At 40.9% G+C, this 17,940-nt stretch overlaps 2 protein-coding genes across 7 annotated transcripts in view; one reads left to right on the top strand and one right to left on the bottom strand.

Annotated features, from left to right (window-relative positions):
• Positions 1-258: 258 nt before the first annotated feature.
• myadmb (myeloid associated differentiation marker b) lies at positions 259-1,140 on the bottom strand. The gene has a single exon (XM_057333422.1). The coding sequence runs from the start codon at positions 1,138-1,140 to the stop codon at positions 259-261; it is 882 nt and encodes a 293-aa protein (XP_057189405.1).
• A 6,628-nt stretch (positions 1,141-7,768) lies between these two features.
• myo9b (myosin IXb) overlaps positions 7,769-17,940 on the top strand; it is a 35,033-nt gene continuing 24,861 nt past the window's right edge. For 3 of the 6 annotated variants that reach the window (XM_057333592.1, XM_057333589.1, XM_057333587.1), the window contains exons 1-5: positions 7,770-8,210; positions 8,568-9,467; positions 17,105-17,199; positions 17,587-17,649; positions 17,776-17,875. In XM_057333592.1, the coding sequence (XP_057189575.1) occupies positions 8,631-9,467; positions 17,105-17,199; positions 17,587-17,649; positions 17,776-17,875 (1,095 nt within the window). In that variant the 5' untranslated portion in view covers positions 7,770-8,210; positions 8,568-8,630. Of the gene's footprint in view, positions 8,211-8,567; positions 9,468-17,104; positions 17,200-17,586; positions 17,650-17,775; positions 17,876-17,940 lie in introns of all 6 variants that reach the window. The other 3 variants (XM_057333593.1, XM_057333588.1, XM_057333591.1) reach the window with 3 other exon arrangements.

The raw sequence follows: 17,940 nt of genomic DNA, 5'->3' as shown, positions 1-17,940 counted from the left end.
GAACTGTTGACTTCATAGATTAAAACACCTTTTTCTTTTTGTTTTGTAGAAAAAAACCTCTCAGCAGTACAATTTGTCAAGTCAAAGTTCATTTGCTTCCTGTACACTTGATTGCTAAACAGGCATGACTAAAATATAGCTAAAAAACAAATAACACTGAATATACCGAAGACCTATCTCAACTCTGCACTTCCCTCTCTCTGCCATATATTTTCTTGAATTGTCTTCTTCCTGTATCCCTCTGTCTTGCTAAACACCTTAAACGGCAACAAACACCAGTCTGGCCGAGTAGATGAGATCGGCCAGATACAGAATGAAGTTGACAGCGCTGAGCACTGAGATGGCCAGCACCTTGTCCCACGGGCACAGGCCGATGCTGGAGCCGCAGCTGTTGGGTCTGTGGCTTCGACCTCCGTGCTTCTCATCAAACTTATATATTGGCCAGATGATGGTGGCGGACAGATACAAGCCCACAGCCAGGAGGGCGTACGAGGACAGGAAGCGGGCGAAGGAGAACGGCAGGAAGCCTGTGCACTCCCCTACGCACATCACGATGATGGCGGCCGACAATATGAAGCAGATGCAGTAGACGGCCAGGCACCACTTGGTCGCCCCGTTCTGGTCGTACGACACGGGCTCGCTGATGAAGACGAATATGATGCAGGCGACGAAGGTCTCGCACACTTTCAGAAGTCCCGGCGCAGTGGCCATGTAGCCGGAGACCTCTCCCGGACGGGCCTTGCTGAGACTCACTTCGCTCAGGTACGCAATGGTGGCCAGGCAGGAGAACACAGTAGACACGATACGGCAGTTGATCATCTCGCTGCGGCCCGCGTAGCCTTTGAGGAAGTAAAGGGGGAAGATGATGGATGCGGACAGGCAGAGGAGGGAGGCGTAGCAGGCGAACGTGATGGGAAAGTTCTTCCAGGAGACAGGGGCGCGGGTCTGCAGGCCGAACATTTCTACTAGGACTATCAAAAGAGTTCCGACGAAACTGAAACTCCAACAGAAGATGCACCAGTCGCCCGTGCCGTGAGTCAGGTTGGCTCCGTACAGAGCGACGCTGAACGCTACGCAGGCGAAAACCATGGCGGCCACACGGGCCCACAAGAGTGGAGAAGAACGCAACACCACTGCCATGATGAACTCACAACTTGAAGACGACGAATGTCAGCTGAGTTACTGTAGAGCTGCGTACAGCTGATGTCCTTCTTATGTTGTGCCTTACTGGGTTCGTGTCTAGAAGCAAAAGAAACAAAAGTTATCAATCCACGGAAAGATTAAGTACACGTCTCATCATTGGTCAGTAAAGCAGATCATCTTGGCACTCATGGAAAATCTTTTTATGAGGCGGTTACGTATGAAGTGAGTCACCATGAGATTGTGTTGGGCTGTGAGAGACACCCAAACAAACAGGGGACGTTGGCATGTACACAACGTCGTTTTCAACTTGATCCGTTTGTTACGCAACAACTGCATTTTTGACCTCTGACAATGCAAACTATTGAAAACTTGTTTCATTTTTTACCACATCGTTTTACACTCCACTTTGCATTGTGCCTAACAACGCCCGTTAAGCCGAGCTGACACTACGGGACTGTGAGACAACTTGAATTGCTATGGCGCTTACACTACACAACAAAGTTCCTTCTCATCTGTCGTCGTCTTGTGATAGCTGCGCGCATACTACACAACACACCGCTGACGAGGTGCACACACCACAAAACATTCGGTGAAGAGGCGGTCCCGACCATCAGCGAAAATACGTTTAATTTCATCTTCCTTCCTCCGTTTATATCATCTGCACTGTGATTGGCTGGATTAGTTCCACGTGGTCGTTCAATCGCACACACAACGAGATCACTAGGCGATAATATCAAACAGGTTGAAAAATATCGTAGCGTCTGGGATAGCTCGAGACAGGTCCAGATCACGTTGCACACCTGCTTATACTTAATGAGCTTCGGCGACCGAAACAAGCATCGATTTGGTCGCGATCTGAAGGTTTTGTCGCAGACCTTGGAAAACTGTCCGCGACCGCAAAATCCAGCCAAAAGTCACGTAGTGTGCGCTTGCCATTAGCGGTTAAAATCACTGTAAGCCAAGACTTCACAGGGCTTTTTGCTTTTATAAATCGGTTATTCCATATACTTTATGTAGCAAGGTTTCATAAAATAAAACACAGCAAATAAAATGTAATGATATTAGTCAAAAATATTATTGCTCCACCAAACAATTTAGTTCCTCAGAAACATAAGCTTAATTTCCCTTCAAATTGCGCAATCCGAATTGGAAATACGTCAATTTCGCGAAAACTTTCAAATATTTAAAAAAAGGTTTTACGCATTTACGCTCGCATGAGATGTTTTCCAGGCAATTCGATAAAGGAATATTTCAACACAATCTCATGGGAATTCGTACATATTTTATGAGGTGGGTAATTCGTATGGAATTGTGCAATCTTATTTGTACGTTGTAGTACGATTTGTTTCCAGTGATGTAAGGTTTAGGGGTGGGGTTAGGGGAGGGGCTTCAGTGTTGCTTTTTTCTGATAATCGTATGTTGTTGTACGATTCACAACGTACAAATTCCTACGAATAAACCACCTCGTAAAATACGTACGAATTCCCATAAGATCAGGTTGAATATTTCGCAAAACTGAAATGGAAACCCAGCTAGAAACAACAGAGCGAATGCCAAGCAACACAGACACAGCAATATACAGTGATGCAGTGATATTTATGTAGTACAGTCAGCTGTACGTTTTCGAGAATTTTAACCACGGCTCAGAACACGACACAACCCATCTAAATTAAGGAACAGAACTAACCTATTTATAATATTTGACATAAAACCCTTGAGCGAGGTTATTCCCTGACTAACCAAATGCAAAACATTTCTAAACACTAATGCTAGTAAAGAAGTTCGTCACACGGCTGGTTAAAATTCCTCACAATCGTCAACGGAGGTGGGCTCAAACCAAATCTGATGGTCGCATACTGACTAAATACCATCGGTGCTCTATAACAAAACGTCTGGATTCCAGACTGGCGAGGGAAAGTCTCTTTCTAATGCATAGCCAAACACAGCACAACTGAGACCTTTACTCAACCCCACAGTCCATCAGTCATCATCCTCGTGGGAGGGGCCAGAAAGGCTAACAATGGCAGCATTGAGACCCCCGTCCCCCCGAGCCCACCTACACAGTTCGGTAACAGTCCGGAATACCTCCTTGACTCGTCGCCTGGCTTACATCGAGACGTTGAAGTAAACCGTGAAGGCTCGAGTGTTTACATTGTCAAGTGAATCCTTCAAATTAAGTGGATTGGAAGAGAGAGAACGTAGAAAGGGTTTCAAAATACAGCAATTACTGAGCGAGGGAAAGAGGCCGGGGCAGATTCAGAACCACATATGGAAAGACAGCAGAGGGGTTTGAAAAAGCGCATCCTTTCACCTCACAGGGGCTCGTATTTTAAACACAGGCGGCGGGGATAGCATAGCTGTGAGTCATTTATCCCTCAGCTCCCTCCCGTTTTTCTCCCTGCCTCTCAGTGTCACATTTTCCAAGTTGCCGATCTGTTTCAGATGGTCTGCATCCGAGAGGGGTGTGCCTGCTGGTTTTTTCCACGCTGTATTTCCCCAACTCGCCGACTTCACTGTCTCTCCGTTTCTAACGGTCTCGCCCATCTAACCCCCGCCCATTTTTGCCTTGTTCTCTTTTTACATTTCTTACATTGTTTTTAAAGGGACACTTCACCCAAAAATGAAAATTCTGTCATAATTTACTCACCTTCGAGTTGTTCCAAATCTGTATACATTTATTTGTTCTGATGAACACAGAGAAAGATATTTGGAAGAATGCTTATAACCAAACAGATCTTGCCCCCCATTGACTCCCATAGTAGGAAAAAATACTTTATCATTTTGTTTTGTTCTGCTGAACACAAAAGACATTTTGAAGAATGTAGGACAGCAAACAGTTTGACTACCATTGCATTTTTTCCTACTATGGGAGTCAATGGGGGTCAAAATCTGTCTGGTTATAAGCATTCCTCCAAATATCTTTCTCTGGGTTCATCATAAGAAAGAATCTTATACAGATTTGGAACAACTCGAAGGACAGTAAACGATGACAGATTTTTCATTTTTGGGTGAAGTATCCCTTTAAGAACTGTGTGTTCAAAAATCGTAATATCATCAGAGGAAGGAAATTCACTTTTCACGTCTTTGTCATCCATTCATGGCTTAATAACATGAGATGGAACATTTCTGCTGAAGTCATTGCAGAATATAATTCATCATCTGCATGATATTGATCTTCGTGCAGCATAAATCACCTATTTTAAGGAAAACCCCAAAGACACAAATGTATGTAAAACGGAACATGACATGAGCTCTGAGAGATGGACACAGAGCAAGAGGACGTCACGCGGATGACTGAGTCATGCCACGAGTAACTCGATTTCTCCCTTAATCGGGTTAAAGTACTATTAACCAAGACAGAAAACCATGAGCCGTGTACAGCTTTTACCTGTTGCTGTAAAATAAGAAGAGAAGAAAAGAGAGGAGAATGTTTCTATGTATGCTAACCTATCACAAACTATTTTACAGAAGCTGTAACTTAAGTTTACTTCAATTAACTTTGATTTTATTATGGTAAAAGTGTAGTAGGCTAACCATGTTTTTGTATCCGCATAGCCATCGTTTTACTACAAATATAACTACAAACTGGTTACTGTGGTGAGACCATATTAAACTTATGGTTACTGTGGTTTTACTACAAGCAGAACAAAAAACTATAGTTACATCATATTTCACGAGGGGAAAAAAGTAAGACACCAGACATATGCAATCTAAACAGATTTATTTTTCTTGTGTTCATTGAACTCAATTAAAAAGTAGGCTACAACTACTGACAGTCTTAACATTTCCTCTAACACGCATTAGATCATTATCTTAACAGACACGAGCCCGTCGTGGTGGGCGTGCCTCCCCACGTGCCGCACCCATCCATAATACATAGAAATATTCATTTAAAATGCAATGCATTATTAAAAATGCGTTTTCATATCTTACTATACTCTCAAATCATCAAATCATTTTCTCATGATTTCTCATGACAAACAAATTGAGAAGACTTCTCTCAGATAAAATTACGAGAGATGCGCACGGTGCGTATTTCTAAACGCCTTTTTTTAAATGAATAAAGCACTTAATTAAAACGCAATAAATTATGCGTTAGTGTGCATTAGAAAAACAAACTATTTTATCTTTGACGGTCAGTAAATGAGTTAGTAAATGGTCTTACTTACCGGAGTGTCCCGTTATCTTTGCGTCGACGTGCTGAAACAAGTAGGCGCGGTCCTCCTGCATCTGACTTTTCACTCAGCGAGACACTTTAACCTGTGAGTTAAGAGGGATATCCTCCCTCCCACCCCCAATCCGCCTATCACACACCAAATTAGGGCAAATACCCTTCTTCTCGCTCTCCTCTGCTCTGTCTGCCCCCACCACATAAACAGAAAGCGCTCTTTACAAGAATTTATGAGCGCGAGGGAAAAAATTTAGTTTCCCATTTATCAACTGCATTCAGCAGAGTTACTGGCCTCTGCTCTGGTCTTACTCTCTCGTTCTGTTCAGAGTACAAAATAACACAAAAGATACAAAGACAGAAGACTGGAGGAAGGGTGAAAGAAATGAATAGGCGCTTTGTGTCCAGCTATTTTCCAAAAAACTTTTCCAAAAACTTTCCAACAAACTTAACCATCAGTCTGTTTACCTACCAGACATGAGATAAACAGAAATATGCTTTTGGTAAAAAGATGTTGTATAGTTGTCGTTCAATAATACGTACGCCTTCATATTTATTTCTGTTGCTAGGATGCAGACAATGTTACTATGGAGACCAGATGTTTGTTTTTTTGGTGCGCTTTGGTTAGTGACGTGTAATTCGAGATAACTTGTTGCAAAACTGCAAACGCAGGAAACAGCGATTTCTCCTCCGCTGCTGACATTTTAACACCGAGAAAAGGAAGAGAACGAGAGAGAGAGAGAGACAGAGAGAGAGAGAGAGAGAGAGACAGAACAGAGAGAGAGAGAGACAGACAGAACAGAGAGAGAGAGAGAGAGAGAGAGAGAGAGAGAGAGAGATAGTGTGATATATAGTGTGACTGTCCATTGTACAGAGTGCAATTCTGAATCACCCCATCTGCATGCTTAACATTGTTGAAAATTATTGCAACAGCTGCAGCAATTTGTGGGCATTTGGAAGAGGACAGTGTTTTTACATCTGCAATAATCTCATTACTTTCCTTATGTCATGGACAGTTTTGGAGTGTTTTGCATGGGATTAAACATGTATACATTTTCATTATCAAACTTAAATAAAAAAAATTAAATAAGACTTTAGTAACCAGTTTCATTAAAAATTTGCTTTGGCCACAATTTAACATATGACACATGTGCTGTGTTGCATTATTACCTGTTCTATCAATAAAAATGTATTTGAAATAAAGTTATGTGTTTTAAGTATGCATGAGGTCCATGTGGTTATATCTTATGAACGTTTAAATACAAATATAAAATGTAATGTTTCAAATGTACATGTAATCTGCTAAGCGGTCTGTAATAATGTTTGCTAAAATTATTTATTACGCCGAAATAAAGTTATAAAATGTTTAGACCGTATTTTAGGTTCATTGATCAAGTTTGTGGTCACTCTCACGTACCTTCTCTGGGTCTGTACCACATGTGTGGAATGATCTGCCCGCTGCTACAAGATCAGCACATTCTGTGGTCATCTTTAAGAACCGCCTGGAAACACATCTCTTCCGTCAACACCTGACTGATCAGTTCTGACTTCTATCTCTTCTCTGTTCTTTCTATCAAAAAAAAAACACGTAGCTTTGTATACTGTGCTGGGTTATATGACACCAGTTTTTACTGCACTTATGCTTTTTGTTGTCCTTATGTTGTTCCAATTGCTTCTACTGTTGACCTCATTTGTAAAAGCGTCTGCTAAACGACTTAATGTAAATGTATTTATTTGGATCTTGTTTTATATCCATATTTGTGTTCTCTGTATTTTATTATTACCTCTCTTCAATTACATTTATAATTGCACAGTCTAAGAAAACCTGACCAGACATACATAAAGTACGATACATTTCATTGCAAGCTGTACCCTCCAGTATAAAACTCGGCTACAGTGTGTCAAATAAACTTATGTTTGAAACAATTGTTTGGTATATGTCGCCCCCTATTGGTACAAAATAATCATAATTCGGGTTCGCGCAGTCTTGATCTGATAGTCAAAGCGAGTTTACTTTCTTTACAACACGTGTATTGTCTTTGTGCACTCAACAGTGTTGAATCGGCTACTTTACAGTAAATATGTATAAATAAAGTACACGTTCGTAATCGCGTCGTCCCAGTTTTCTGAGAGAGCTCGTCCGTTTAATATTTCAATGCATATCTGTTGCATATCATCCACACCCCATGCATTTCTATCGCAATATCTATTTTCAGATGTACCTTTCTTAACGTTACTAATTGTGTTATTTACGTTAGGCCTACACACCAAAACAACTACCAAATTATTTAACAAACAAATGCGTTTTAAATGATTTAAAATGATTGCATGCGTAAGGTACATAGTCAAACTCGATTTCAACGCATGCCCAGTGTTACATAAGTAGAAAAAGGCAGTATAGGTTGAGCTCAGGTGTGTAGGCCACCTGCCTCAGAGACGTCACAGCTGCAATAGCAGCTCGAGCGCGGTTGAGGGCAGCGCGTCATCGACTACAATTAAAGCAAACCCCGATGTAAGGAAGTAAAACGCCGACAGGAATGACTGTCGTCGAGCGTCTGTGTAGAAAGGCAGTAGTTTTCTTTTAATATCTTGCTGAGGTTTGTGCCCGTTTGACGTGCGCGTCGTGCGCTTTCTACCTGTTGTGTATGTCAAAGCGTCGCGTTTTGGTTAACGTCACGCGGTAATGCAGGTAAACGACTCGCGCGAGTGGCTGAAGTGCTAGAAAGCTTTTCTGGAAAGCACAGGACTTGTTCTTCCTATGTTGGATATGAATGCGCTCTGGACTAGTACAGGAGCGGTTTGAAACAGGTAGATGTTTTGGCGTTATCGTGGGATGGTTTCGTTTTTCTTTTCCAAGCCCTGAAAGAAACAGAATCGTGCGATTTTTTTTCATCGTTATGTAAGTTAGATGTTTTGTTACTATTGTTAAAACGGTGTTGCACTTGTTTTGTCTTTTGTTTACTACACATTTGGTTGTTATGGTGGGTAGGAAATAAATAGCTTACGTGATATTAGGGAGTTTATATACATTGCTCATATACTCAGCTCTTTACGTTTTCTGAACGTTTGATACTTCGTTTTAACATTTATTTTCTCTTCAAATGAGGTTTTAACGCGTCACTCTTACTTTATCTTATTTATTTTAGACTGAAATGTGTTCTTGTTATCTTAGCGCAACAGTTCCTGCATACAGGGCAAGTGCGTACATGATCTCACTTGGTCTGCCTCTAACCTCGCATGTTTTTTTCTGCCGTAGATGATACTTATCATGCTGTACACTGCAGTGTGGTATGCTAGTGTGTGTCTATGTGTTTAAAGAATGAACGTCATCAACGGCAAGGGTACGAGCTGCCAGGATGAAAAGCACCGCACTCTTCAAATCTACCCCAGGTTGTCCATCAAACCCGCACCATGCTGCGTCCTCCAGGTCCCGAAAGAGGCCACGGCAGCCACCGTCATCAAAGACGCTCTGGTCACGCTCGGCCTGGACACGTCCAAGCCCTGCGTCCTCGTGGAGGTGCAGGAGTACGGCGGAGAGGAGTGGGTCCTTCAAGCCAACGATCTCCCCATTCAGAGAGTCCTGCTATGGCCTAGAAAGGCTCAGGACCAGCACCCTCAAAGCGATGGATACTACTTCGTCCTCCAGGAAGGAAGCCCCGACGGATCCATCCGGTATGACGTTATGACGTCTGTTCGTCGAGAAAAAGAAGCTCGGGGACTTGTGACGAGGGGCTTCGTGGCACCCCAACCCCAGGAATACTACGATTTATGTAACCTACCTGAGGTAACGGAGGAGAACATCATGGCGACCCTACGGCATCGTTTCCACCAGCAGAAGATCTACACTTATGCGAGCAACATTCTCATCGCCGTGAATCCCTTCAAATTTCTGCCTATATACAATCCCAGATACGTCAAGATGTACGAGAACCATACGCTCGGAAAGCTAGAGCCGCATGTCTTTGCCGTGGCGGACGCCGCCTTCCACGCGATGCTGAACAAGCAGGTCAACCAGTGCATCGTCATCTCTGGGGAGAGCGGCTCTGGCAAAACGCAAAGCACCAATTTCCTTATCCACTGCTTGACCGCCCTCAGTCAGAAGGGGTACACGAGCGGAGTGGAAAGAACCATCTTGGGGGCAGGTCCGGTTCTGGAGGTATGTATGATGCCGTGGGTTCTTCTTCATTGTCTGATGTTACTCTGATTAAATAAGGAAGGTCGTAGGTTGAGAGACCCAGATGAAGGCCTGACTGTTGTTGTCATCATCCGTGGATTACTGGCACTAATCCGTAGGCGTAGTTTCATTTCTCGAAACTGTCTTTTGGTTATTCTTTACGTTCAAATGCTCGAGTCATCGCTGTGTCTCGTGATTTAGTTATGAGCAATCCCGTTCAGGACGGAAACGATGACCTCTGCTCAGGAAGTGGTTTGTGCTCTTGGCATATTTCACATGTCTTTTACGGCATATTGAGGTGCAGAATAACTCCGAGGTGTGATACCGACCCTCAAGCTAGTACAGTGAAATGTAAGACATGGTTAGTTACCCATCATGCGTACACCCTTCGGTTTTATAAGAATAAGGATCTAGAAACTCTTGAACAGGGCACTGCTTGTTCTGCTTATTCAAATGAAATGATCGCTCTCCACATGCACTATAAATAGAGCCGATACATTATGAAACTCACAGAGTCGTTGTGAAACTGTTGTTGGGTGTCACTTTTATGTCGTGTCAAGGAATATTGTTTCCGGGTCCAAGCCTCCACTCGTTTTGGGGACAGTTCTCTCAAAAATAAAAATATTCTGTCATCATGTACTCACTCTCAAGTTGTTCCAAATCTGTATACATTTCTCTGTTCTGATGAACACAGAGAAAGATATTTATAAGAATGCATCTAACCAAACAGTTCTTGGCCACCATTGACCATTCTTGGCCACCATTTTTTTCTGTCGAACACAAAGGAAGATATTTTGAAGAATGTAGGTAAGCAATCAGTTCTGGGACACTTTTGACTACCATTGTCATTTTTCCTACTACTGGTGAACTGTCCCTTTAACTGTCAGGGACATCTGGGATTTCCTTATAGAGATAAAGGTTTGGATTGGTTTTTTTTTTGATAGTTTTACACAAACCAACAATGTATTGTATGTCAACGTTTTCTTATTGTTCGTCTATGGCATCTGGTATAGCGCTTGGACCTGGAAACGTGCGTGACGTCAGAATTAACGTTTAGCGGTTAGCGGTCTGCATTGTAACACTTTGGGTGATGCTCTATAGTAAATTCTTAAAGACATAGTCATAATTTATTCGTCCCCGTGCAATTCCAAGCCTGTATGACTTTGTTTCTTCTGCAGAACACAAAAGAGCATATCTTGAAGAATGTAACCAAACCTTATTTGACCCCGTTGACTTCTCAAAATATCTTCTTTTGTGTTCCACAGAAGAAAGAGTCACAAACAGGTTTTAAATGATATGAGGGAGAATAAATGACCATTTTTATTTTTGGTTGAGCTATCCATTTAAACAATGCGGTGAATGACAGATTAACAGCAGCATCGGCGGTCCGTAAGGGAGGTTTTCACTGTTTGTGCGTTGTTATTTTTGGAAGTAAAGGCTGAAGAGTTATTTGTGTTACATTTCCGTTAAATGCGTTTTGCCAAATGCAGGTTTATTTTCTGGGGTCTGAGGTCTTGGTTTGTTATCGTGTGACCTTGTATTTCGAAGCTTTTCTTCCTCATGCCAGCACACTGTAGTAAGCAAGTACTTCTGTCTTCTCTCCAGGATATCTGTTAAAGATCTGTCGAAAGTATTAAAAGGTATTTCACTTCTTAATTTGTTGAGAAGTTGAAGTGCCAGTCGTGTTTTCCTCGGGGTTTCTCTACACGTTAGCCCGAAGGCCCTCCACCCCCAAACACAGTTGTCACTTGCTAACCTACTAGCAATCTCAGTCTGACTCCAAACAGGTTGAACGAGTTCTCTGCATTCCCAACAGCCATTTTATCAGCGTTGTCCCAGCCCCTCTCCGTTCTGTAGAAGCACATACAAAGACAATAAACATCAACGAGGAACAAGCAGCTTGTGTTATGCCTCGCTGGTTTAGATAGTTTATGAAGTGGAATGGAAAATGTGTAGGCTGAGTTATAGATGTGTTATGGATAGCAGAACATGGTGACATTATCTCATCATGTGGCCGTAATGATGTAAACATTAGGCTAATACAGTATTTGATCTGTGTTTTGATTCAAAGTTTGAAATTCATATTTAACATGAAATAAATCCACTGCAGTTCTATTGTTTCCAGAGTTTTATATTTATTTCCCTGAAGGCCTGTTAACACCATGGATGATAACTATAACTGTAAAGTTTGAATTATTGTTCTACATTGAAGAGAATTAGTGAAGTCCCCATCCACAATGATAACAATACAGAGGAATGATATCATTGGGATCACTTTCAAAGTGAATTTTTCCCAACTGATGAATGATAGCACATTAAAATCCTGAATTTAGAATAAACAATATTAAAATACAAAGTGTGGGTGATAATAATATAGTTGTCTTTATTGCTATCGTTATTGGTGTGATTTGTTAAGATTTATGGCTGTTGGTGATTTGGCACTAACTTTGATTATGTACCTTCACGTTCTTTGGTTTTGACATGTTTTTTAAGTTTACGGATTAATTCATATTTTTAAAGGTGCAGTGTGTAATTTTTTGGAGGATCTGTTGACAAAAATGCAATATAATATACATAACTATGTCTTCAGAGGTGTGTAAAGAACTTGCATAATGAAGCGTCTTGTTTTTATTACCTTAGAATGAGCTGTTTCTACATACACTGCGGGTCCCCTTACATGGAATTCACCATGTTGTTTCTACAGTAGCCCTAAATGGACAAACCTCTCTACAGAGCGCATTTCGTAAGTGGCATCATATTAGTTGTGTGTCAGCCACTGTAGTGCTTTGAAAGGGAAGGGGGAGGGATGGAGTTGCAATTCACAACCTCACTGCCAGAGCCGTGTCAACTCCGTTGACTCCAATGAAACAGTTTTTTCTAGGGCTGTAGCTATCGATTATTTTAGTAATTGAGTATTCTACCAGTTATTTCATCGATTCATTTATTTTGTACTATTAAAAAGTAATATATTTGTCCAAATAAAACTACTGTACTGTGCGCTTATTTTGTAGTGTGTGTTTGATAGCTTCGCTCAGTAAAATGTTCTGAAATAAACTCTCGGAGCAACTCTGGAGATGAAGTTCATGTGTTCATGTCCTCCTACAGCGCAGACAAGTCCATGAGAATCACGCGTGTAGCACGTTCTGTGCAACTGTGCAGTTCATTCACTCAGACACGCAGAACAGCCAGATGGCATGTTTAAATAACAGGATTACAAGTTTCATGCGCAAAATAGACTAAAACGAAGTAAAATAGCGGTGCGCCATTGATTAACGTCACACAGAAACAAGCACAACGACAAACGCACTTCACACAAACAAGCGGCTCTGTTTAATGCACCTGCCAAACTGTATTGCATGCGTGCTACACAGGTAAATACAGTATATGCTGCCCTGTCTAGCACATGTGTTTAAACAGCCACAAAGACCACTTTCAGCCTTTGGACATAATACGTACAGTAAACATTATGGGACGCGCACTAGTCAGACAGGATCAACTTTGCCGGCTGAAGTCCTAAAAGTTGGGTTTAAAGATGAGGAACGTACCAAGCACAATGTTGTCTCACCATTCTCACACAAACACACAGGGTTTGTCGCAGTCTCGCGGTTGTCAGAGCAGAAATGAAAACATCTGCCCTCGGTATATTTTTCTGTAATTTATTCATGTCCAGAGTTTAGCGGGCTGTGCGTCAGTAATAACGGTCCGTGGGGAATCGCAGTGCTCCATGTGTACTGTAGTTAAATGGATTAAACGAACCTTCGAGGCAAAAAAATTGACTAGATTATTTTTTGCATTCGAATTACTCGAGGAATCGTTCCAGCCCTAGTTTTTTCACAGCAGTGGCAGTTCATGGAAGCTCTCAATAGTTCCCGGAAGCAGACCAACTGAGGTAAACTTTTAACCCATTTAAAGACGCAAGTCATTTAATGAATAAAAAAATGAAAGAAATAAAGCATTTAAAGAGGAAGCATAACTTCCTGGAACTATCTGAAGGCTCCATGAATCACGTGACATGCGAAAATGTTAAACCTCAGTTGGCGCAGCTCTCTCTCTCTCAGTGGCTCTGCTCACAGCTAGATGCTGCTAAATTTCATACACTGGACCTTTAAAGAATATGAAAAAGTGGGGTTTATGTTCTCATTTGTTTTGATGAGTAACATCTGTTTCTGCATCTTTCTGGAATATCTCAGAGAAAGATTTTGTATTTTGTGTACTTGTGACCACATTTTTTTTACAATTTGTGATATGTCGTTTTTTCCCCCAGAAAACCGATACTAAACAAAATACCATCATTTGCAGTTTGTGTCAGCGTTTGTCACGACTCTCTTCATGCACACAGAGTGTGCAGAGTGATGTTAACATTTAAGCTAGCTAGATGGTGAAAGAAAATGGCACTATAAAAGAGTCTAAAGAGGAAAGTTGACAGCAAAAATATGGCATACAAAGGGGAAGTGAAAGACAACTATGCATTCATACTACCTAGTCTTATCTGCAGTGAAGTTGCCGCTGTTTGCAAAGAATATAATATTAGCCCCGTGTTATAAGCAAATGTTACAATGCTTCACTGTTAGTTTTTTCATACCCCATATTTCATGATGGCTATTTTAGCGATCGACAGACTTAGAATATCTTTCAGAACTGTTCAAATTAAAAGCTCTCAATTAATTTCAAAATAAAACATTGCTGCAAAAATGTTCTCTTACTTTAATTTGAAGGCAAATTCACTAAAGATGTGATTGTGAACCAGAACCAGCTGCGGGCAAAATAATCAAAATAATGCTGCTGGCGCGGGCCAGATATTATTGCCGACCACTTCTTTAATTGTTCATATATGAAAATGTTTGTGTGCTGCTGCGCGTCCCTGTGTGTGTAGGCTAATAAGCAGAATGTGTGCACGCTGAGCACCTGCCTATACTAACGCGCTCTTTAAATAACAAAAAAATATTGCGCCATTGACTTTAGACCAGCATTAAGTCGGTCAATAGAAAATGTGAAACTGACGTCACGCCCTATGTTGCATGTTGCAGTGGCGCCGCCATCTTGGGAGGATAATACTACACTGTTATTATTGTTTTGATTCGTACCGTTACTTGTTTTCTTTGATATATGGAGAAATCGAATGTGAAAGAACCATTGGTTTTTCCTGAACGACTCTGCGTAATGCTATTGCAGTTTTTAACACAGCAAGACCGACCTACCATAGTTATATTTCCTAGTTAAAACTAGAAAAACAAAACACTGCATTGAACGCACTAGCAGCCATCCTCCCAAGATGGCGCAACATTCAACGCGGCGTGACGTCGATTAACAAGCTCTATAGCCTGGTCTGTTTCAGTTGCCTGAAAATAGCAACTCGCCAGCAGTGTGCCTGAACACACCCCGTTTTCAGATCAGCACAAATGGGCGCAAATGCATTTGCTATTTAAGCAACGTGGCGAAGGACGTGAAAATGATAACTGCGTCAGGCTGAAACTAGTAAAATATACTCACACGATATGGTTCTGTACGATATGGCCAACATTTTTTAAATTTTGTAAAAGGAAATCATTATTTAATTTTGAAAGCAAAGGCAAAAATATCGAAAAGATGTTGAGATATCAAATTGTAGGTATATCACTCATCCCTAGTTTCTATTATGTACTGTATCCCCGCCAAAAACTCCAGTTCCTGTGTTTTGATTCTGAGGGCTTAACACTTGTCCAAATAATGGAAGTGCATAACTCAGACTCCCATATCCTATTTGTTTCAGTGTTTGTACTGCTCCTTAAACACTGTGTCTATACCGGATGCGGCGCAATGCGACAAGAGACAATAGAACGCATTAGAACCCATTATAATTTAAAATTTTGTCCACAATGGATGTGGTGCGGTGCGGTATACCGTCCAGTATAGACACGGTGTAAATCTCCCAAAGCTTTGAACTATGGAACAGACCTTTAAAACGATGACATTGAACACGTGAACAGTAACATCTGCCTCTTTTTAACTAATTAGAAAAGGTAGTTTGTTTTTGGCATTCTTTTTTAGTGATTGTGGTTTTGTCGTACGGCTGTGAGATGTGATTACATTATGCTGTTCTGGCATCTGAGGATCGCAGTTGTGAACTTTTTACCTTTGGTTTCACTTCTCCAGTAAAAAAAGAGGATGAGGGAGAACTCTGCGGGAGAAACACACCTGCTGGTGTATAGCGTCGCTGACTCTCAACCAGGCATTGTTGTTGAGCTAATAATTCTGAGCTTCTCCGTTCCATTTGTTGAAGCCTAGGGCGTTGCCTTTGTCAGAATACCAGAAAAAAAATCACTGCAGACATAAACATGTTAAGACAGGCTGTGTCAGGTCTGCTGATAAAACATTCAGCTTTTCCTGCAATTCAGAAGGTTCATGCGTATTAAGTTACATGAAAGTGGAATAATAGGGCCCGGTTTCAAAGACAAGGCTCAAGTCTAGCCCCAGACTAAAATGAATGTTTCGGCTGTCTAAAGCAGTGGTGGGTTGCATTGCTTTGTGTCCCCCCCAAATAAAGACTTATGATCTTAAACTTAGAATTTTAATTAAACCAAAGACATATTCAATTATACAATGCTGGAACATCAATTCCTTTGGTTGGTGGTACTATTTTTCTTTTTGATTGCACAAAATGTATAATAAAATTCTATATTTCATAAAATGCCACAAAAACTGTGGCCCCCCTGGACCCATCTTGGGGCCCCCCAGGGGGCCACGACCCCCCAGTTTGAGAACCACTGGTCTAAACTGATAATAACTTACCTGAAATATCTTAATATGTCAGTGCCATTGTTTTGCCTCTCAAGATGCACATAAGTTATGTTTTTTCTAAGGCATTTTTATAAAAGCGACTTAAATTTTCTAATTTTACTAAGGCATAGTCCTTACTTAGGCTAAGCCTTGTCTATAAAACTGGGCCTAGACGTCTATAAACAACAACAAAATACATGTCTACAGAGTCGCTGAGGTCAGATTGTCTTGTATGTATTGCAAATCAATATGGAGCAGCATACAAACAGTGTTTTCTGCTTGTGTGTCAGTCTTTACACAGATAATGTTGTTTGTAAAGCTACAGAGGGTCATTTCTACATTGTTTATCGTTGTTCAAAGACGGTTTCACACTATCAGACAATTGTTGGTCTCGGGCTACTACATAGAGAAATGTTTTTTAGTTCCACAGAAGCACAATGTTTTTACCCTCAGGGTAAAAAGTGTGGTTTACTCGTTGTTTATACTTATTAAGCGTAAGCAAATTATTGGCTTGGATTTAATTGTTGATTGTTAATGTTTCTATATTTTCAAAGTCTAGAGCCAAGACTTTTTATGTATTAGATATTAAACTTGTTTTAACGCGTTTGCCCACAATGTTTTTTATACCAACCACATTGTTGACATAAACCTGTTTGCTATACTTATCCAATGTCAGTAACATCAAGCCGTGTGTGCTGTGGTCTCAGTTTCTGTGGTCTCTGTGGTGTTGAGCTGGATTCCTCCTCCCTCTAACGGTCGTCCAGCATTCATGATCGATCACCTTATCAATGTTTAGTCTGCAATATTTTCATTTGTTCCAAAACAAAGTGCATGTGTGATTCATGTCTGTTTGGTGTCGTCAGGCCTTTGGCAATGCTAAAACCACATACAACAACAACTCCAGCCGCTTCGGGAAGTTCATTCAAGTGAATTATCTGGAGAATGGCGTTGTGAGAGGGTGAGTCACACGTGCACATTCTCTGTCACACCAAAACTCCCACGACTGCTCATTGCTTGTTCACTGGTGTTAAACAAATGTTCACCATATACAGATCTAATAATAATACGTCAGCGTGATATATAAAATGGCCTAGAGATGAACACTTCTGACCTTTTATGATATCATCTGACATCATCCCCCCCTCCATCATTTTACTGTATTCTGTTTGATGTTCTTTAAATGTTGTTTAAGTAAGGGATAATCCACGGCTAGCAGTTCATTAAAGGCTAGCCTTCTAGCCAATCAGAATTGGGTATTCAAACAGACCATGGTATAAATGTTTTAAATGTTGAAAATACAATTTCAGAATTGATATTGCTAATAATGTTTTCTGAACATCTTTAGGGCTGTTGTTGAGAAGTACTTGTTAGAGAAATGCCGTTTAGTGTCCAGAGCAAAAACTGAAAGGTAAACTTGGTGTAACTTTACATTTCAGAACAATTTTTATATAATAATAATTTTTTATGGTATATTATATAAAATAAGTATCTTTTTCAAGTCTACTGAGTTTCTGTGTTAATCTTTGATCTGCAGGAATTATCATGTGTTTTACTATCTGTTGATCGGGGCTTCAGAAGAGGAGAGAGATGAGTTCAAGCTCCTGAGGCCTGAAGATTACAACTACCTCAAACAAGTAACGTCCACTCCCTTACAAAGCCATTTCACTTACCATTTAATCATTCAAATATTATTTGTGCC

This window comes from Triplophysa rosa, linkage group LG5, assembly GCF_024868665.1.
Source record: "Triplophysa rosa linkage group LG5, Trosa_1v2, whole genome shotgun sequence".
Taxonomy (NCBI): Eukaryota; Metazoa; Chordata; class Actinopteri; order Cypriniformes; family Nemacheilidae; genus Triplophysa; species Triplophysa rosa.
This window is presented reverse-complemented; position numbering and strand designations above follow the sequence as displayed.